Raw genomic sequence first — 22,769 nt, forward strand, 5'->3', positions numbered from 1 at the left:
ATATACTTTGACATCGGAACCACTCAGAACACGACCTATAAACGCAGAACATGCGACAGGCAGGAACTGCACTGAAGTGAGGGCAAGAGATGGATAAGTTAAATGATTCCGCGAGCCCATTTCATATCTATACCTCAATATCTCTGTTTTATGCCCATCTGGATACAAAATGTTCTACACAACAAGTTCCAATTCAAGCTTCTCACTTTAATTGAAGGATAGCACTTTTGTGAGCATATTTCTTAAGCGATGAAAAACGCCCTTTCGAGTACACATAATATTGGTTATGTTTCAGAGACATTCCACCGCGAGCGTCTGAGTAACTGCATGACAGACACGATATTTCCAGATACATTGGTTCGACAACCCAAAAGCTTGATATGGTATTATATTATATGATATGATCAGTGGTGCTCCAGCCATTTCAAGTTCTGGAGCAATTTTTGGAGCAGAAAAATATCCATTCTGGAGCACATTTGTATCAGAACGATAACCCTGGAGCAACATGGGAACAGCATGAATGGAATAAAGGAGTCACAAAGAGTTTGTTCCTAACGAGATAAGGTTCAGCCACGCGTAGCTAGGAAAAGAACAATCACAAAAACAGAGAAAATATTTTATTAATGCTCACACTACCTCGCACGCAAGTTCAACCAAGTGTGCTTGACTAAAAGTCCAGAGAACACGTTTACTAGAATCATTCTTTTTTCATGTTGGCTCTACAGTTAAACGTGGTTTGTGGGTTCCTACGTGGACACAGGCCACCACCCACCGCGGGTTCGAGCTTCGCGCGAGCCAAGGGCCCCGATCAGCCTTCACCACACACACACTGGGACACCGTTGCAGCGCACTCAACCTCCGCTGGGAGGAGAGCGATTCGCCGCAAAGAAATAGGCCTCCAAGTTCACAAAGGAGACGTTTATTCACATCGTCCTCCAGCTGATACACACACACTCAACAGTCACCCCGTCCCGGGGGCGCGCGAGGAGCAAGGCTCCGCTGCGCGCACGAAGCGACTCGAGTAATGCGCACCGCTAGCACGCCGCTGCAGGAGAATGTCCCCGCGGCAGTGCTGTGATCTCTCTCTCGTGTCGACCGTTGGGCCGGTTGCGAGAGAGAGTGGGCATTCAACGCAAGGTACGCCTGTCTGAGGTCGCTGGACCCCGAGTGACAGGCTCGAGCCGCTGCAGGTCAGAGGACACGTGCGGGCGAGCTCGAGTAAGCACTGGTCCGAACGGCAAAGGCCGGCACGGACAAACAGTAACGTACGCACCTTACGCTGTCTCGGAGGGATCTCTCTCTCCGGGCCCCGCTCGGACGGTCGCGCGGCGCGCGGCCGCCCAAAGCGGATCCCGGATTCCCGCCAAAAGGCGCCAATGGCAAAGGCCCTTGGGGAGCCGGGGCGGAGCTGTGGCTAAATGACAGTGATTAGTCACCCAGCCGCCTCTCCACCGCCTGAGGCGGGAGCAAGGGAAAGAGGAGAAACAACGCGGGCGGCCGGCACAGCCGCGCAAAGGCGACGGCGGAAAGCCAGATTCCCACATCCCCCTCTCCTTAAATGCCCTCCTACCCATCGGCAAAGCACGCGGCCAAAATAAAGAAATCAATACACAAAAAAAAAATAAGCTACACTTCAGTTCCAAAATAAAGAAATGAATACACAAAACAAAACTAGCTACCCTTCAGTTCCAGCCAGAACAATGTAAAAAAACAAAGGAAAAACAAGGCAAACAACACTTGCATACGCTTCAGTAAATCAAAACAGCTTGCAGATTATATACACGGTACACAAGAAGATGTGAATACAACTGTACAACTATGTTACAGGTGGATGCCAGCCTCAAAGCTCGGTGGCGCGGCCCAGTGGGCCTGTCGGCGACTCACCGCTCGCAGACTTCAAGTTGAACGGGTTGGGAGGGCCGACGACTGATGGCGGTCTTCTTTCCGTTGATGTAGGGTGCGTTGATGACGACGGGGCCGCGGCAGAGCACTGACCTCGCGCCCTTGGACACATCACGTTCGGGCACAAGAGAGTTAGTGCACCCCCTTCACGCCGGCTTAAACGGGCGCAGATGTTCGGCGGCGTCCTGGTGTGTAACCTTGGCCACTGCGAGGGGTCCTTCTCATCCTCGCGCTCACGCAGAAGCACAGCGGCACAACTCACAGGCGTCGCCTCGGCTCATGGTTACGCGCACACACAGCCACAAACACAAACACATGTACACAAGCACGTGCGCGGACGTCGGCGACAACGATCCCCTCATCAGAAGCGTCCAGAGGCGCCGCGGCGAGGGTCAAAGGGTGCACTTTCCGCCCCCCATCGCCCCAAACGCCCCGCCAACTTCCCCTCCATACGGGCCGCACAAAACTCGCAACGCGACACACGGCTCCTTAACGAGCCAACCACCCACAGTCGGGCCGGAAATGAGAAAAGGTGCGCTGTACAAACGACACCCATCTTTTTCTTCTTGAAGATAAGAGCAAGCACGAACTGGCTGAAGTTTGCCTATGTACAAGTCTGGTACGTTAGAACGAAAACAGACGTACAAGCAGGAAACGAAAGTGGCTAGAAACTGACGCAAGCAACAAATAAATAAACTGATAAACACACAAGGCTGGAACTGAGCATGCTGCAGAAACAACAAAAAATAACACACCGTGCTTCACCTGGGTAGGGCCTGACGAGAAAGCTCGCCAGCTAGCTGAGGCTGCGTGCCTTCGGTTGCGGAAAAGTCCGCCGTCCGGCATCAATCACGCCGGTGACCGTCGCCTCAGATTGTACCGGTGCTCCGTACGCTTGCGTTCCGCAGCACCAGTTGTGCCTTTGCGCTTGCCTTTGATACCAATGGGTACCGGCGCAAGCTCGTCAGACCGTGACGCGTAGGCCTTCAGGTCTATGAACCCCTGCTTGCTCCTGGGGAAAGGCCCCATCAAATCGCAGGTGGCCATCTGCCACGGACGCACACTGTCAATTGGTTTCATCATTCCAGGCGGCTTGCCGCCCCGTGACTTCACCGCTTGACAGACATGGCAGGAACGGCAATAGCGGAAAATGTCACGCTTCATGCCGGGCCACGTCATCGATTGACTCAGTTTTGCAAAAACTTTGGAGCCACTCAGATGACCGGCCAGTGGTTCGTCATGAGAGAATCGCAAAAGTGCGCCTCTCAAACTTTTGGGGATAACCACCTAGAACGGGTCGATGGACTCGTCATCGGTGGCTATGTATTTCAGCACGAGCCCGTCATGGTCCAGCAAATATGACTCCCCGGGGTTCGCCGCGACACACGCTGGCTTCTGCCCCCCTGCGCCCGCTACAATACAAGTAGCGTCACGGCGCTCCGTCTCCCTGAGACCGTCGCTCACCTCGCGACAAAAGGGGTCATTTTGCTGGGCTTTCAGTAGCTCTTACGGCTGAAAACGATTCCAGTCATCCCAGAGGGGAGCTTGGTCTCGTCCCCACTCAGGTTTGCAGCCAAAATTTCCGTTCGCGTCGGCACCTCCAAGGCGCTCACGCAGAGCTTTGCCTCTCGTCCGCTTTGCGAAGCGCTGCTTGCCTGGTTAGCGGAATGGGTTAACCCGTTTGCGGGCTCCCCCTCCTTGCCGCCCGGCGGCTCGTCCGCTGTTTCGCCCCCTCCGCATACAAGCGTCAAGGCGCCGTTGGCGAGTGGGGCACGGGATAGCGCGTCAGCTACCACGTTTGTGCTCCCCTTTCGATACTGCACCGAAAAGTCGTAATGCTGTATCAGGAGAGCCCAGCGCGCCAGCCGACCCGCAGGCTCGCGGAGCCGCATCAGCCAACTGAGCGCACTGCACCCCTGCCTCAGTGGAGGCTTGGGCGGGCTGCACGAACGAGGGAGGCAAGGCTCCTAGTTCGATGAGCGGCGTGGTTTCCACAGGGAACCGGGCCAGCGCCTCGCCGTTCCCAGAGCAGAATTGACTGCTCGCGGGGCACGGCTGCTGCTGTTCGAAACTGCCGGTTGCGGCAGCGTGACACGAACTGCTTTCGCACTGGACGGAAAGCTTGCACAGCTGAGGCATGTGACCAGCGGATGCACCGCAGGGTGCTCCCGGTACAGCTCCAATGGGAGCCGCGTGGTCGACATTTTGGGTTGTGTCGCCGTAAACCCCAATGGGGGCCGCGGCCAACCACGGTGTCTAGCTATTCGAAGGAACAGCAGCCAGCGGATAAAACGACGCTACAACTCCGTAGGGAGCCGACATGTAGCTGCCGAGTGCCCCGCTGGGGGTGTTAGACATGGTGCGCAAGCGTGATCGTCAAGGCGACCTGCTCGGCTAATGTGCCATCAAAGGCGTAAGCGCCAATGACTTAGCACGTTGGGCGCCAGTTGTGGGTTCCTACGTGGACACAGGCCACCACCCACCGCGGGTTCGAGCTTCGCGCGAGCCAAGGGCCCCGATCAGCCTTCACCACACACACACTGGGACACCGTTGCAGCGCACTCAACCTCCGCTGGGAGGAGAGCGATTCGCCGCAAAGAAATAGGCCTCCAAGTTCACAAAGGAGACGTTTATTCACATCGTCCTCCAGCTGATACACACACACTCAACAGTCACCCCGTCCCGGGGGCGCGCGAGGAGCAAGGCTCCGCTGCGCGCACGAAGCGACTCGAGTAATGCGCACCGCTAGCACGCCGCTGCAGGAGAATGTCCCCGCGGCAGTGCTGTGATCTCTCTCTCGTGTCGACCGTTGGGCCGGTTGCGAGAGAGAGTGGGCATTCAACGCAAGGTACGCCTGTCTGAGGTCGCTGGACCCCGAGTGACAGGCTCGAGCCGCTGCAGGTCAGAGGACACGTGCGGGCGAGCTCGAGTAAGCACTGGTCCGAACGGCAAAGGCCGGCACGGACAAACAGTAACGTACGCACCTTACGCTGTCTCGGAGGGATCTCTCTCTCCGGGCCCCGCTCGGACGGTCGCGCGGCGCGCGGCCGCCCAAAGCGGATCCCGGATTCCCGCCAAAAGGCGCCAATGGCAAAGGCCCTTGGGGAGCCGGGGCGGAGCTGTGGCTAAATGACAGTGATTAGTCACCCAGCCGCCTCTCCACCGCCTGAGGCGGGAGCAAGGGAAAGAGGAGAAACAACGCGGGCGGCCGGCACAGCCGCGCAAAGGCGACGGCGGAAAGCCAGATTCCCACAGGTTGTAACGAAATTTTTAAAAAGTGAGATTTTTCTTTACATCCGGGTTTCCGTTACATGTAGGTTTCGCGAAGTGAGTCAAAAGGACACTGCAGAACGGGAACCGAAATAAGAAATAAAAGTAGGTGCAATCACCTTGAAAACATTTACACAAAGCAGTGTTACTCGAAAGTCATAAACGTGGAGAAACTTTTTGCGATCATGCTGATAGTGTGACTGCAGCAGCAGCTGCCGCCACCTCCGCTGCGACCCGCGCAAGGCGGGGGCACCGCGACCGAGCTGGAGAGGAACGCATGCGGCCGTGCCGCTGCCGTAGACCAACCGCGGAGGTTCTTCCCCGCTGCTCCCTCGCTGTAGCCCCAGGAAACAGACTCCTCATCTTGCGTCGCCGGCTATCTCTGCCGTCCCCGCTCCTGACACGCCAAAGTTATCGGCACCGGAATCATGCGAGCAACTACGCGGCAGTGATGGTCGCGCACCGCTCGGGTCTTTGCTATGCCCTATCATCTTTCGCTGCTTTTGAGCATGAACAGTTGTAACGCCACGTGGTATGACGTTCCAAAAGAGAAAGAGCCGGAGATGCGCCAACTGCAGCGGCTCGATGCGATCGGCGTTCCTCTCATGTCAGTTCGTGCTTTATCGTCACGGAACTTTAGCGTGGTTCTAACAAATTTTGAGTGGCTCAGCACTAACAGATAGAGGGCGTAGCCAGTTCGTTACATCAAGGTCAACTCCCGCAACACCTTTACTGCATGAAGGTCTGAAATGCACGCGCTTCAATGGGGCCGGCGATGGTCTTTATGACTAGGCTTCACCGGACGCTCCCTGCTCAGCTTTTTTCCCTACAGGAGCCGGCTTCAAAAAATGTGAAGTAACAGCCTCTCCCGAGTTCTTTCCTTCCTCCATAATAACTGGCTGCTAAATTCTACCACAAGGCAGCCCACCAACGCCCTTGGTTGCCAACTGCGAAAACGTTTTAGTAGGTTGTCGACCGAAATCCTGAATGGCTCTAAATATAGTTGCTTTCCTGCGACCGTGTCTTCTTTTTGGAGCAGCTAAGGCGCAATATTGATCAATTTGCCACTTTTGGAGCAGACTGGTGCAGCAAAATGCAAATGTATCAAAATGGAGCAAATGGAGCAGCTGGACCACCACTGTATGATATATCACATGGTATACATCATGATAAAACAATGTCTGGCTGCTGTGTATTTACCACAGTAAGCCGCATTATCCGACTGACAAACACAACAAGGAGATAATAAGGTCAACTGACCGACAGAACACAAGCTGGTTGTTAAAAGTGCCACTGTTCCTGCTCGGCTGCTGCAAGGCAGGCAGAGAAGTCTCTTCGTGTTTCAGTGTGACCTCGCGGTGGAGCGAATATTATCGTAAGGACAGTCAACGATATTTTTCCCTTCTTGTTTTCGCCTTCAAATTTAACTGCAGAGAGCGTCGAGACATGGCCCTGACAGCCAGGGTGTAAGTCCTCCCCGCTCCACCAAGTAAGTCGCATTGAACGCAAGTGAAGGCGCGCATGTAGCGTGCTTGCAGCAACGGTGATGCCGCTTTTCACGGAGTACTGTCAAGAGCGGTGACCGAAAATAAATCCCTGACCCACGAGCGCCACTCGTCATGGAACAGTTGCAAACACTAATTCGCGCTAAAGGCGGAACGCCCTGCACAATCTACGTCGTCAACTTGGCAGTTACCTGTCGACCTTGTGACGTCAGCAGCTGCGGCAATCTCAAAATGTTCGTATGTGGACGTTGGCAAGACGCGCAGATGCCGGCGTAATAGTCTTCCCTCTTATCGCTAGGTCACGAACACGCGCAGGCAAAGGATTAAGAACTTGCGCAGTGGTACCGCGAAATTTCCGGTTTCGGCCCAGTGACCTTTACGTATGGGCCTCCATAACGCCCACGCAAAGGGTGCGCGACGCGGTGCTGGCGGTGTCATTCGCACACAATGGGTCTGTCTGCGTTAGCGGGACTTTCCTCCAAGATATACAAGGACACTGAGATTGATAGGGGTACTGTGAACGCCAACGTCAATTTCTGTGTTGTCTTTGGTGAAATGGAAAGAGTGAGGGCGATCCACGTGAGGTTAGCCACGGCCGCACCGGGCAGGGCTTGGAGGATTTTATAGCCGGACTAGCGTCATCCAGGTAACAGCTACAAATGTGGTTGAAGCTACCAGCTTCATTTCCGTTTCCACGAAGTTGCGCTGCTGGTCGGTTCATACGGACGTGTTTCCTGCCGCGAAAGGTTTGTCTAGGAAAAAAAAGCTTTGGAGCACCAAGCACGAAGAAGTCGCGTTTGAACGTGCCATGAAATGCGAAGCAGAAAAAAAAATTAAACGAATGCAGCGAGGTGAATGCTTCGAAGCTGTTGCTGCCATTATAATTAAAAAAAAAAAAACATCCTCTAACGCTGACGCACAGAATGCAGCGTATTATATAGAGAAAGGCAGATGTGCAAAACGAATTCTTGCATTGTAGCGTTCCAACACGAAGCCTATTATCTCGCAACTGCTACGCCATGCAGGAAAAGCAGCGATTCTGTGAAAGAACGAAGAAGGGAAATATCGCAGTGTTCTATGCAGTACAGATGAGAAAAATACAAGCTTGGATAGAATTCGAGGTCACTGGTCTGTTTTGGCGAACGAAATATATATCTCAAGAGTTCGCGGTGATAAGATCGCAGGCGATAATTTTTCCAAAGGCTGCTGGAGATAGAGACAGGGAAAGGCAGGAACGAGGTCTTCATTGATATGATAGTGGGAATCCTTGATATCGAGCAGTGGGTGGCCAAAAAAAAAGATATTAGTAAAGGCCGAAGCGACGACCATTTGGAGCAAGCGTTTTGTGATTGTCAAGAGCGAATATAGACTTGAGTGCAAACCAAAGGCAGAAGAAAATAGAAGCCGGCCTCAATCTGTTGCTTGAGTATTTAGGCTCGAGCTTGAGGGAAAGGGGAATATTGCAGCGCAAGACTGTGGTACAGCAGAACCAGCGTCTGAGTTGTCAGCATCAGAATGCACGCGCGTGTTCCGAGGATTTGTGCTGCACCTTAGCCACGCAGCTAGCCGCAGTGAGCGACTTGAGGCAGGTGTGAATAGTGAGACAGTCACTCTTCGTCTAGCTAATGAGAACGACTGATTAAAACAATTGACACCAGTTCTATCCCGCTTGGAATTGTAGAGAAAGAACCCCTGAGGAGAAAGCATTCGCGAGCAATCCGAAAACGCGCCAAGCTATAGTTTCCAAATATTTCCCTCCAACTGGTACTCGCGGAGGAACAAAGGATGCTTGTGTTGGACTCAAGCAAATTCCTACAGCAACTCCAGCATGGTCGGTCAGGAGGCGCCGTTGCTTTCAACGTTTTAATTGGAAATGCCAGAATGTGACGTCCCTTAACAAGCGAAAGAAAAAAGGAAGAGAGCATCAGTAATTCCGCCTGCAGGCGCGCCAAAAATTGCCAGAGAAGCCCGATTAGGGCCTTCGCGTAACAAAGAAAAGTTCCGGCTCGGTTACCCGCACCTCGTGAAGCAGAATTGTTGCGCCCAGTTTCCCTTACGAGTACCTAGACCTGGCGACCAGGCGGCGCAAGCGGCAACACTGCTTGGAATCGGGCGCGAGAGAGAAGAGGGGCGAGAAGCGAGACTGGGCGCGGAGAATCCCGCTGCAAGGTCAGTGCCAACGCGGGTCATTCACTCGCTCCGGGCGCCGGGAGAGCGGGCCGGTGGAGAGGGGATCGCCACCGGTGACCTACATTCCACGCAATGGGCTGGGCTACGCGCAGCAGACACGGGACGGACTCGGCCGCCGGCCTCGGCAGCAATCGCGCCGCGTCGCGAGATGCGCCTCTGGGTGGTGGCTGTCTATTGCGACACGTTCAACCCCCATCCCCCCAGCACACACACATCGTATTCGCGCGGCCGCACCTCTTTTTATTTCACATTTTTTTCTAAACTTCGCGCAGACATTGCTCGAATGGAGAGCGGCCTCTCCGGTGCTTGCATGCGTACTCCCTGTCTCCTACGCGGCATAATGGAAATAACGCAACAAAAAGAGACACTGAGAGAGACGAAGAGAAGAAGGGTAAACAAGAAAATGTCAACCATGTACCATGACTGGTTGAACCGCCAAATGAGGCGCACGGATGCAGTGATAGCGATCGTCTCGCCATTTTTTTTTTTTTATGCGAGTTAGCATGCTTCGGTGATAGACACCTATCGCTTCGAAAACGCTCTGCCCCCCTCCTCCAGCGGTCAGCCATAGTTATCGATTGGGATGAAAAACAAATCAAAATAATCTCTAGTGGACACCCGGAACTATCAATTTAGAAGCACGCATAGGAATGCAGCTAGCCAAGCTGCGTGTTACGGCGTAACAGAATTTCGTGTCTCTACCCACCATACTGTGTCTAAACTGATACCGAACAGGTGATCAGTCAAGGCTACAGCTGGACATACAGCCGTAGTCCCACAAATTAAAACAATTGCGTGTATCTGCGTGTATGTGGCTGGGGAAGGGGGGGCGGGGGGATTCACATGTAAATGCCAAAAATTACGGACTGCACTTTTCAATAGTTCTGTCCTTGTTTCATATTCCTGGCGACTTTACCATTCCTAGCTGGTGACAGCGATGTCACTGCTCATATGTAACAAGCAATGTCACTCGCTCGCTCAAGTATTGGAGATGCGGCTAAACAGCGATAAAGAGGCAAAGCGATTGATTAGTAAAGTAACTGCCAATGAATACGGCCTCTTGTTTTGTTTGTTTGTTTGTTTGTTTGTTTGTTTATTTCTTCATGAATTTCCTTGTTCGACGTAATCACCTTTTAAGTAGGAAGTCATCAATTCCTAGCTTTAGCCTTATCGATTGCATCAGAGCTCTTCACATGTCAGGCAGCTTGGAAAATGAAGGCAGAGCGAAGCTCGGAAAACACCGACTGAAATCCGAGCCCCGATAATAGGTTGCAAAATGTAATAATAGCAACAAGAACCGCAGCGCCTTCGCTTAGTGCAGGACCTACAGACACTCGGAATTCCGCTCCATATGCTTGATAACTTCAAATACGTACCCTATTTATAGACCGTTTTCTCTAGAGCGCCGTCATTTTGGAAAGGTAACGCCATCTAGCGTCTTCGCAGATCGCGATCGCCATTCTTTCATGTGGGGTCGTATTTGCGACACACACACCGACTATGACGGAAGCAGCACAGATCGGTATTTAGGTGGTTCCGCATTGATTTTTTTTTTTTTTTGTGCGATACAAAGCTCCTGACGGACAGAAAAAGCTCTTCAAACAGCAGTGAAGCCGTTCGGTCGAAAAATAGCCGGAACTTTGGCTGACGATGGCGCGGACCATGGTCTATAGAACGCCTATAGACTTCTTATAGACTCTATTGCCTTCCTATAGATGCTTCTTTTTGTCTATTCATAGTCTATAGACTGTCTATAGATAAAAGTCTACCAAAAGTGTATGGCCATAAATATATCGATCGTCTATAGACTGTCTATAGCATTTGTATTGCCTACAGACTATTCTCTAGGATTTGCCTATAGAGAGTCAATAGACATAGACAGAAGTGTTGGACAGTCTATAGACTGTCTGAAAAATTTTTGTAAGGCTAGGCCCTTCCACCGTCGTGCCGATGATTGACACAGGTAAGCAAATTTGGCTACGAACTGTGTATAACCGATGTGGGGCAAAGCGACGCTATCGTAAAGCTGGCCCTAACGGCGGTCGAGAGAACGACGCGGAGAAACTGTCAAATTATAGTTGCCGTGATGCTTGAATTTGGGATAGACTTTTGTAACGAGTTAGGGCTATTGAAAGCTAGCGAAGTTGGTCATTTTTTGACGACTGTTTTAAACTCGACGTTAGTAGCACTTCATTTGTCGAGTAGGCCTAGTGTGCACAACTACACCCAGTTGTTCGAGCAGCTACGACATCGAGTTAGTTTCGCGAAAGCCTACCTGGATATGCGACAAGCGATGTTTCACTCTTGCCATCACTGTGCCAATAATTGAAGACGTTGCGGCCGCGAGTAAACTGTTCCCCAATAACGGAAATTAAATACTAGAGGATGTGCGGGGCTGTACTTTTACTTACAGCCAGACAGTAAAAAAAAACGCCGTCCCGTATCTGCGGCGTACTGCATCCTATTATTAGCGTCTACGCGCGGCGCCGGTTTCGGTTCCTCGTCGCGAAAGCGGTCTATATGCAGCCTCTGATGCAACTGCGTCTGGGCAGTGGACGAGCCTCAAGAGCCTCTCTATCGGGGGAACGGTTCTGGTAAACAACTTGTGCAATGTGCCTGCTGCATTGATTTCGAGCCACATCTTTGTCGCCTAAATTGTGCGTGGCGCGCCCATCACCTGGCTTCATTTTTCGTGCTGCGTGTGTCGGGACCAAACGCGATAACCGAGGATGCATCAACCGTGAAGTGCCGCTACTCCGCTCATTCGTCCTCTCTCTAACGAAGTATGGCGAAACGGAGGCGCTCCTTCGGGAGTCGGCGGCTATTTACAACGGGCGCACCGGATCGCCCACTTGCCTCAATACGCCGAGCTCGGCTGCTTTGATCGAACTTGCTGCAGACCGGCCGGCGCGCAGTGTATAACAATTCGGGCGGTTCCCGCGCTCGCGCAGTGCGCCAGCGTGGGTCTTCGACCTAAATGGCGGTCGCGTCAGCGTTACGCCACAACGTGTTCGCGTCGCCGACGTAATAGGGCAGCTGGACGTGTCCGTGCACGCTCGCACGCGGCGGATTTCATTTTACGCCTTCAATTTCTGTGATCGCGGGTGCAGCTCAGCCGAATCTGTTCAACGGGATAGCTTGCTTTACAATTCACGTTTTAGGAGCAACAGAAGTGAACAAAGAAAGAAAAAAAAAGAGCGGTAGTTGCTGGAAGAGGTTATCGCGTAGTAGAGGAAATTACGTAACAGTGTACTGAAGTTCGGCTGCTCAGTCTTCAACACCAACAGTCGCCTGCCCTCCGCTGTTAACACACCTGCAGTGATTTAGTGATGGCGCTTGTTAGAATCCTGCTAATGACAGTTTGTTCGACCTACAACGGTGACTCAACTTGTAGGAAAGTGTCTGATCGAGACGAAGCTTTACTCTTACTGTAGAGGCGTGTGTAGCATTACCTGACGAAAAAAAAAAAAGCGCAAGAGAAGGCGGCGCTAGTGATCGGAAAATGCGGCTACAGGAAATAAAGCAGCCAGAACCCAAACTTGCCGCACTGTTTAAGTCTTGTGTAAACGCTCTGCTCTTCTGCGGGTAGTGCGAATGTCAGTAAAACGGTGGTCCTGTATTTCTGCGGCAGGAAATTTCTATCCCCGAGATCCTGGTGTCGAGTAGCGCGCGAAAAGGGCTCCCTGGAACACGCGGCGACGGCAGGAGTAGCGCTCGTTGATCCGGGGCCGTCGGATCACGAACGCAACGCCCCAGCCTCCGCAGACGTGCTGATAGTAAGCATGCTTCTGAGACCTATGCTGTGCCGATGGGAATAAAAAAAAATGAGGCCTGGAGACTGGAGCGTTCGGATTTGATCTGTATCGAGGAAGATGTGTCTTCACAGTGCTCAGAAGCAAGGTTGAAACTTCATGGCTAACTAAAAAGTTTGAATTTACGTTACGGACACTGGAAACAAAGCGACCGAGGATGGCACCGGACGAGGCTAAGTGGAGGGGAATGGGAGAGGCGTTGCTCTTGTAGCGGACGTAATGACGGTGATGAAGAACGAGAACGATGGGTACGTGTACAAGAAACCGTGCATCCGACACGCGTGTGACGTGGATGCCGTGTGTGTGTTTTGTACACGAAACGCTGCCGGGTGTGGCTCACCTGGCAGGCCATGCAGTTGAAGATCATGAGCACCACCCTGAGTGGGAAGCGTGCCTTGTACGCACGGTGGGACCAGAGCCTGTGCGCCCCAGCCGTGACTCCCAGGCCAGCGCAGATTCCCCAGACGACGGCTGCGATGGATCACAACCACACTGTAAGCGCGTGGTGCTAAACCTCGAGGCAAAGTGTACCGCCTCCGCACGTGCAAAAGAAGGCAGTTAATTAAGGGCGGCGACAAGCGCAACAAATGAGAAAGCATAGCGTGTGTCGCGTGCACATTACCGCCTCAGTTCATTTCGCGATTAGACATAAGCACACTACTCTCATCAGCTTAATAATGGAAATTTCAGCCCTACTGCCCCCGTAAAAAGGTACGCCTGCATGCAGGGGAAAAAGCCGGAGAGAGGGCTCTACAGTGCCACTTGACGGCGTAGAAATGGTAGCCCTGCGGAAAAAATTTATCGGTGAATTCGGGGAGAAAGCTTTGCGGAAGAAGGTCTGTTGCAGGTAAAATCCGACTTCCTGTCGCTATGATTTGTCATGTCATTTATCACGAGACGTTTTAGAGCGAAAACTCTGTCACTTTTTGAGGCCCGACTCCACCAATCGCTTATTTAAGCCATCGCCAAGTTCACAGCTATGCGGCGCAAAATTTGCGCTTGTCACGGCAGACGTTGTGTCCGGGAATTTCCCTGGGGAAAGAGAGGCGAATGGCTCACCAAAAACTGCCGTCTGCCACAAGGCCCTGCGCGTCACGGCCAGGTAGAGGCCGTAGAGGGCCATCGAGTGCAGTACGGCGAAGACAGCCGCATTCCGCCAGACGACCTCGGTCTTGAAGGCGGGCTGCTTGGCTTTCTCGGGCTCCTGCGGCACCGTCTGCTGCTGCTGCTGCACGGTCGTGCTGTGCGACGTGATGATCTGCGACCACGGAGACGACAAGACATGACGCATTCTCCAAGAAGCACCCGGCCTGTCATCAGCTGAGAGGGTCAACGGCCCAAACCAGTTGCTCGAAACAAATTACAGTTATAGTACGCATGTGCTTCTAGAAGCAGACCGTATGTGATGTCATTCGTGAAACATCAATGATGGCAGGTGGCTGCGCGGCCCGTTTATATCGCAAGAGATTGTACAAGCAATACTTTATTTGAAAGAGGCCTCAACGAAGGGACAAGATAACACTTTCTTTCTTACTTTTTTTTTTGCGCGGTCCACGGAGTTATTTATTCGGGTCCCGAAGTGACCACGACACTGCAGGACAACTTACAGGCCAGCCTGACTTCGTTGCAGTAAAATTGCTTTCGCACGATTTTCGTCCTAGGAGAACGGCAGCGGTGGTTCCCTGTTGTCATAGTGCGAGAACGGAGCAGTCTTTCGCTCATTTTCATCCTGGCTTTCACGACGCGTGCAATAAAGAATGAGTTCAAAGGAGCGACACAACAGTCAGAATCGAAGGAGGCCCGTCTGTGCCCGCTATCTGCACGCGCACAGCTTTCGCCCAATTGGAGAGAGAGTTCATGCAAAATTTCCGAAAAAGTCTCTCACTCGAGCACAAACCGCGCCGCACTTGATGCTGTCCAGTGAAGGTAGCGTAAGACACCAACGCGCCTCCATGACCTCCACAGTTGCAACCTTCCGGGAGAAGACACCGCTCTAACGAAACTGAAGTACGCCGCGCGACGCCTGCTCCACTACTGAGGGGACGGCCGCCCAAAGGACCAGTGAGGACCGGCCGCGGCGTTCTAGCCTCATTACGCCCTTTCCTACCTGCGTGGACGCCCCCCTGTGACCCATCCAAACTAGGGAAAGACGGGAGGGAGAAGGTCACGCTTGCCGGCTGGCGAACAATGAGGGAAAGCGGGCGAAGGGGTCGGCAACGTAAGGGTATTCTGCTTGTGTGGCGGGCTTTGAAACGTTTACCCAGAGTGTTTGAAGAAAAGACCAAGAAAGCGGCATCCCCGAGCAAAACGCACTGAAGTGCCCCTCTCTGTCCGCAGCCATTGTGTGGAAGCGTTCGCTCCTTTCTTCCCGCGAAGGGCGTACGTGAGCTCCTGTTCCGGCTGACCGGCGGGGTCATCGCCTCTCACTTTCGGCACGTACACCACGCGAGCCCCTTCCTGGCTGCACTAAGCGGAGCGTTTTCCGTTAGGAGAACGGCCTGTTCGGTTTGCGTAGCACACGGGACGCCAGAAAGCTATGGCCTTCTCTACATCCATTACGTGCACTCCCGAATGCGTTATTAAAACCATTCTTATCCCTTGTACTCTATAAGCTCTTAAGTGGTCATGATCGAATCAGTTAGTATTAAATAATACCCTCCACGGGGAAGTCCGCCTGTTTTTTTTTTTGCTGTCCCAGTCTGTTCGTTTTTTGTTTTGTTTTTTTTTGTAAGGTTATGTCACTTGAATCGTCAGACGCCTCGTAGGTTTGACAGCGGACCTTTACTGCATAAACGCGCTTGTTTTTCGCCGAAGTGCAGAAGAAAAAAAGAAAGAGCTACCGATACTCCCAGAGCACCCTGGCATCCTAATTTTGGCCGGCGCCAACTCCCTCGGATGCTGTCGGATGCAGCGAGGGACGACGGTGTTTTACAGCTGGTTGCGCCAGCATCGTGAGCTGTTTCCATTAACGGGAGCCGATAGTTTTCACTGTAACCGTACACTGCGTCAAGGGCGAGGGAGTGGCGGGGAGGCGGGCTTTCCCGCAGGGAGAAAATGGCTTCCGCGTCACCCCTTCCCTCCGGCTGTGTGGAATGGCAGCGCGGCACCCCGCGGGCAGCCCGTTCGAACGGTCGCTTTCACCCCGCGAGCAAGGTCGAGCGAGCAACCTTTGCCGGTGGCTGCCCAAGGTCAGCCTCCCCCGTCGGCCTACACTTAATAGGTCACGTACACCACGCCTGCTCCCGCTTCTTCCGGCTCGTCGAGCGCCGTTCCTTCCAGGATTTGCCGGTCCATCGGGAGAGAAAAAAAAATGATGAGGATCTTTGAGACCAGGAAGCGCATCGCGTGATTGCCTTCACGGCGCCCAGTGGTCAGAACATGTTACACTGTGTAAACGTCGACGGTGCCCATCATTCTATCAGCAGGAAATAGAAAGAGCCATTTTTTTTTTTTTTTTGCCCTCGCTGTCACCAACGAGTGGTTTTCAAAAGGTGAAGTTAATACCACCCTCTGCGATGCTGTCAATGAGCAAACTATTTTTCTGGGTTCATTTGTGGCGACCTGCAGTAGAGAAAACGGGGAATGACAGTTGCTTTCGGATGTAGACGTGAACGCATCTGCGACATGTTGTCACATTAGGCTGATCGTGTAAGCATCAGCTAGAATAACATGTAGGAACTCAAGATCTTCATGCAGCGAGACGGTTACAAAGTGAAGCTGAGGCCACTTCTTGTGTCAATTCAATGTAGAGAAGAGACACCTCACCCAGCTTGTAAATGTTAACTGCATAAGGATCCTTGGTAATGCCGTAATCCTTTAATATTGCGTCACTAGATTTCTGGACATCGCCACCATACATTAGGATTCCTTGCGCGCAGAAGCTTGACCGAATAGATTTGGAGACGAGTGGCGAGAAAAGAACTGAGTTCCGATGCCTGTGCCGTACGCGCAGACAACCTGGGATCCTCTTCCTAATAGTTCTACTTGGATATTGCTATTATTTTCGGAGCCGGTACCGGGCGCCCACATTCAGTCCCATTGCAAATCGTGATGACGGTATAATGCTCGCAAGCTGTTTGGAAACGACGCCAAACGATGGTTGAAGTGTGCGGGTTAAAGCATACGTCTGAGGTAATTGTAGGCATCTCAATAAAACGAGACGAGGGCGGACTAAAGACGATGGAGCAACCGGGCCGAGGAGTGGGCACTTCTCTTTATTCCGGATATTGGAAATGCGACGCAACACTTTTTTTTTTCATTCGCCTGGACACAAACCTACTTCGTCATTTTTTTAATTTAATATTAATTTTAAGGTTTAGGAAAAGCAATTGGTATTGCTCAGCAGGTCGTAGACGTAGCCGCGAGGACCAGCTAAGCAAAATGGCAACAGCGAATTAAGGCTCAAAATTGACGTAGGCCGCATTGAAAATGTTTTGCGTTTGGTTCATGACAATTGAGAGCCCTCCTTCTGCTTGACAACCGAGAAGACGCTGCAGAAGCCGCAACAACGATACAGTATTGAATGAATACTGTATAAATATGCGGCCTTTGTGCCTTGTGTGCGTCTTCTATTTCCTTGCATTCGGAAGAGCCAGCATCTTCAGAAAGAACGCACAATATAGAAGCGTTAGTCCTGGTCGCGTACAGTCTGACGCGATTCGAACGCGATCACTTCAGCCGCAACCTTCTGCGATTGAAACCTGTTGCGCGGTTCGTTTTCAGCCTAAAAAGCTGAAAGCAGTACATGAGTTTAGCCAGCCCAAGGATTGCTCCATCCTGCACAGTTATTTTTATTGAAGCCCGTCGACAGGCGAGGACAAATTTATTAATCCATTTTGGACGAAACGAAAGCGATGCCATACATTTAAAGCTGCATTGGATTACTTCGCAACATTCGTTAACCGCATCGTAACTATTAATTTTGCATCTGCAAGCAGCAGCATTTCTTATCGTCTCGCTTCGTATGCCCGTGCGCTGTAACAAGGAATATAAATAGGACAGTCAAGGTCCCTTTCAACAGCCACGCCAGAGCGACCTCTACTTTTCTTGGCGAGCTCCAGGGGCCATAGGCACGCACGCGCCACGACGACAGGGATGCGATTCGCGTAGTTCTTCCGCTGCGGCACAGGTGGCGGTAGTGAGAATACCAAAAGGGGGCAGGAGAGTGCGCGTTTACGGTCGCAAGGACACAGAGCTGGTAGTGTGCGCTTATTCTTCTGGGGCGGCGCCTCAAAGCGCGAGCACACTCATTTCTCACAGATGAGCGGCCAAGAGAATGCGTGCAGAGGAAACATACCTGCGCCGTCGGCGGTTAGAGACGGGGGGCAGTGTTCCCCAGCTAAACATCCCCATGCCACACACCGGCCGTTCCTTCCCTGTTCCGCTACAACGCGTGCGTGCAGCCTCTTGATGGGCGCGGATCCTTTGTCTTTCTTCCCTTGCTTCTTAGATGTTGAAGCCAGGGCTTCCCCATCCATAAGCGACTGCTGTGCATGATTACGTGTCTTCTTACCGACCTACGCGCAACTCTTCAGCGGCCACGAAAAGAACATTCCCGTAGTGACCGCGTGAGCGCAGACCGATTAAAGTCCACAGGAAGCGGGCGTATGGAGGTTCGCGTAGTTTGAAAGCGCGCACGTTGAAGACACTGGGCGGTCTAAAGCGGACTTTAGGGTCTCGGGGGTCTTAAACACGCGGATGCCGGCCGCGTTCAGCCCAAATGCTTCTTCACTGCGGAAGAAACTAGAAAGTATAGCCATGCTATAGAATTTTCGAGGCCATATACACCCCTTTAGCTTTGGAATAATTCGGTTACAGAATATAAAGGGCTTCCGCATTCGCATGAACATGATGCCACTGTTTTCTATTATTTCTATTGGTCACGGTGACACATCGGTATGAATTGGAATTCAAATTAATATATTAATGAGAGAAGCCGCTTCAGCGGTGTGTTTCGTCCCGCTCGCTGCACAACTTGGGCTTCGGATTGCAAGCCGTCAATTTACAACTATTAAGACGATAATAAACCGTATCATCAATAATGCACGACTGCAAACCTCTCTGTAATTCCGTCAACGCCGATACATCCACTCAACCTTCTCAGAGTGATCGATGGGGATACTGGACATTGCAACCAAACTAAAAAGCCGTTATATACATTCCGTCCAAGGGCTGCCTTAGGCTACAAAAAAAAAAAAGTGGGGGAGGAAGTAATTTTCTCCACACCAAACTTTATTTTTGCTTTTTAACTAGAACCTTGATGTATGGTGGGCACTATACCAGGCACATATCCATGGAGGGTGAGGGGGGTGTACCCCTTGTACCCACACAAAACCTCTTTTTGATGACCTTAGATTACAACCATTACCAAACCTGTTCAATGCACTTCTGTTAAAACGTCATCATGCCTTTCATCTAAATAATGACCCTTTCCTTGAAAACCTTGCGACCCTGTCTCCGTTTGCGAAAGCATATAGCACACGAAGCAGTCAGACATGGAAGATTCCTCACACCCGTACTAACTATGGCCGCCAAATGCTGATGTACACACTACCACATGCTCTTAACTCTTCTGATAACACCTCCAAGTCACCTCCAAGACATTAACACTTACAATTATGAACCCGCAATGTTAGCCCTATCACTTAACATGTTTTTATGATTATGTAAAGCCGTCGCCATATATATATTGCTTTTCTTTATATCGCTATCACTTTTTGTCCACTGCTGTATTGCTTTGTGAACGGGGTGCTAGCCTTTGTCAAGCCGTTACAGGCTTTTTGCTAGCACCCCGTTGCATCACGAGTTCTGTAACATCATTGTTGATGCTAAATAAATTTGAATTTGAATTTGTATATGTCCTTCCTCGCCCCTCTAGCCCTCCTAGTAGTTTCTCATTTAGCATGCACCACCAATGTCCTGGGCCCCTCCCGAAAAAAAATTTCTGGCTACGTACATGAAGTTACTGAAAACATAGAGAGGTTGTGCCTATTTAAAAAGATGTTTGTTACTACAACGGATATAAGCAACGCGTGAAGCAGGGCCTTCTGCGTACGTTCTGATGCTTCGATGTACCGACCCTCAAAGGCGACCTGCGTCCGGTCGTGCGCTAGGTTGTGCACGAGACAGGGCCTATTCGAAATGCGCGTTGCCGCGATATCTGAATTCTACTCACAATTCAGATATGACGACAAAGCGCACTTATCTGGAACGATGCTTGCGTGTTTGCTTGTAAAGCAGTCTGCGTCTTTCCAGCCGGGACTTCTCAGCAGCACTCGCTTGGCCACGCGCGGGTGCCTTCTCGTAACAGCCGAGACACTCGCAGTCCCGCGGAGTAGGATTTGAGGAGGGGGAGTAATTAAGGCATCGGGGTGCATCGCATCCGCCTGTCAGAGCGTAATTGTCCACGTGTTAAAACAATTAACGCGAGGCACGAGCTAACCTACAAAACGCGCCGGGAGTCCACCGCAAGTGCCAGTCCCGTTGAAGGAAGCGGGAACCTTTGAGTGCAGAACCCTGCAGCAGGAACGCGCGAAGAGCCAGGCAGGAGTTGCGAAACCTTGCGATCACCCGATATTTGCGCGCTTTTAATTTCCTCCCCCGACTCCCTTCGCGACGTATGCGTGTATGCTTCGTTGCTTCTTTCCTGGTCAGCGTCGCCGACAGCCGCTGTCAGTAATTGATTTCGAATGCGCCCTTCGCGCCGCCGCTGGATGTGATGAGCGCCCGAGGCTCCCTGGCGTTTTATTTTTTGTTTTATCCTCCTTCCTTCCCCTGTGAAATAACCAGGCACCAATCTCCCAGCTCCTCCTCGGCGACCTTACACGAACAACCCAGAAACGAAAACCTCGGGCGGTAATACTAGCGGGGCTCCACTGGTAAGCATGACTCCTCCAAGAGCCCGTGCGTACACACGCCGACCGCCGCGGCGCTCCCTCACGGACGGGGCTTTTTTTTTTTTCCTCGAATAACCGTCGTCGCCGTTCGTCGAGGAAGCGCGCGCTGCCTTGAAGAGGATTGCGAGAGAGCTCGGAGGGGTAGCGAGCTCTTCGTTCTTTCGCTCGGTCATCGTGAATTTGGCGCGACTGAGGAAGTACTGGCGGCGGCGGTGTCTCCCGAAGCCGCTGCGCGGGACCTCGCCACCGCGTGGTATTAGTACAGCGCGGCCAGCGATTCATCGCCCGAAGCAGCCCCGTGGACTGACTCAACGCCGCCGCTACGTTCGCATCGAAACAGCTGTTGGCCGGCGGCCAGCAAGAGGAACTGGCCGCGCCAATACTTGGCGAGTCAAGGACACGCTGCGGCGAGCGACCGAGGGTTCACTCGTTCGATGGTCGACGGGATCTCGTACCTTGTCACGCGCGCTAATGAGCGCTCAGTGTCTACGTGCACCCTGGCACGCGCGCCCATTGGCGCGGTAATTGCTCGTTTGAATTGAATTTGCTTCCGCCGCGCTTTATTTGGAAGGTCGTCGGAAGTAGCGGTTTGCTTCTTGACGGTCGGGAATAAAGTTCGCTGGTTGACGATTCCACGATGGTCACACGTATTGACCGACCCTGCAGAATACCACCGGTATGTCCCGTATTGTTAAAGCGCGCGTTCTTATTATGTTGTTGCGGTGACTGCCCTTGAACCGTGGAGCGAGAAGAAAAAAATATACAGCACAGACTTTACCGAACCTAATTTGCAAGCTCAGTTATGATTAATAGTTAGTTTCAATGGGGAATATATATATATATTTCACACCGACAGTATGCGAGGGCTGAAATGATGAAACGTCACGAGGTAATAACGTAAGAGCTGGTAATGCATCGTGAACGTGATGGGAAAACAACGCGCTCGCATGCGACAAGGCATACGTCGCTGTTTTCAAATTATGTTATCGAATCTGCACCAACTAGCCACATACGCACTGCTGCTAAGGCTTCTCTTAATCAATTATTATAGTTAATAACCTGCAGGTGGGTCAGATAGTGCTTTCAGTTTTTAATTAAAGTGCACGGGACGAAAAATGTCTAATAGAATATCTTTTTTTTTTCGGCAAACTGCGTCCTAACAACGGTTATCAAAACAATCATCGTCATACTGCCGTGCATGTCATGACAAGAAAGTTCACCGTTATAGAGTGAGCAAAGTCACGGAAGTCTAAGCTGTTCCGTTTTCTCTTTTTCTTTTTTTCCGAATCAGCGGTGATTCCGGATAATCATTGCCGGTGGATGAAATCTCGTTTAACTCGCTGCACAGCAAGCCTGTGGCCGTGCAATATACCAGGTAATAATGGATGTCGATCAGACGTGACCGCGTTGCTGTCTTCAACTCCATTTTTCTTTTCTCTTTGGTCACTCTAATGAGTCGTGTGAAGTTTTCGTATAACGGGTGACACAAAAAAATACAAAGCTTAAAATGTTAGCAAAGGGGAAAAAAAAAAGCAGACTCATCTGAAGGCAATGGTCGAGCGAGATAAGTTCCAGCACGTCCGCACTCCGCGCGGGCGGCGTGTGAATCTGCCCTGTACACCGTGTGAATTCACTGCAACAATTTCGCAAGGTTTTATTGAAACTTCTAGCAGTCTCTGGCTCGTCTGTACCGCCGCTGCGCATCGCGCGTGGATTCCCGGAAAAGAAGCACCCGACCGTAGAACACGTCTCGATCTCAGTGTACAGAGAGAGAGGAAGAGGGGGGGGGGGGGGGGGAGAAAAAAAATGATCGTGACTTGAAACACTTCCGTTGCCAGTGTGCGACCGACGGAACATCCGTTCTCCTAGCGGGCAATCACGTGCGATTACAGAACACTCGCTACTACGGGAGCGCCTACGCGTTTATGCATGAAGACACAGAGAGTAGCGCATTAAAGTTCGATCTCGTGCACCATACCGCCTTTGCATTTGCTCAGTGTCTGATAGGGAGTGTCAGTTTGTCGTTGCGTACCGTAGGACGAATTTCAGAAAGCAGTATGGCGCTGAACGTGAAATGTGACGGCAACGAATAAAACAAAATACCGAATCTAAATCAGGCGCCGTCTTTTCAATGCCTATCCTTTTATGTTAATGCAAAAAAGCTCTGCTCAAATACAGTTCAGTTCTCAAGATCA

The 22,769-nt window shown here is 51.7% G+C and overlaps 2 protein-coding genes across 7 annotated transcripts in view; one reads left to right on the top strand and one right to left on the bottom strand.

Moving 5' to 3' along the window:
* LOC149353759 (uncharacterized) overlaps positions 1–22,769 on the top strand; it is a 273,957-nt gene that overhangs the window by 27,092 nt on the left and 224,096 nt on the right. The gene's annotated exons all lie outside the window — the stretch shown is intronic.
* The window catches only part of LOC149353760 (acyl-CoA desaturase-like), a 127,335-nt gene that overhangs the window by 7,390 nt on the left and 97,176 nt on the right, over positions 1–22,769 (bottom strand). For all 5 annotated transcript variants that reach the window (XM_089582815.1, XM_089582819.1, XM_089582818.1 and 2 more), the window contains 2 exons: positions 13,739–13,937; positions 13,020–13,150 (listed from right to left, as the gene is read on the bottom strand). In XM_089582815.1, coding sequence (XP_089438941.1) covers positions 13,020–13,150; positions 13,739–13,937 — 330 coding nt within the window. The remainder of the gene's footprint in view (positions 1–13,019; positions 13,151–13,738; positions 13,938–22,769) is intronic.

The sequence above is a fragment of the Amblyomma mixtum genome, chromosome 3 (genome assembly GCF_055824585.1).
Source record: "Amblyomma mixtum isolate Tamu chromosome 3, ASM5582458v1, whole genome shotgun sequence".
NCBI lineage: Eukaryota > Metazoa > Arthropoda > Arachnida > Ixodida > Ixodidae > Amblyomma > Amblyomma mixtum.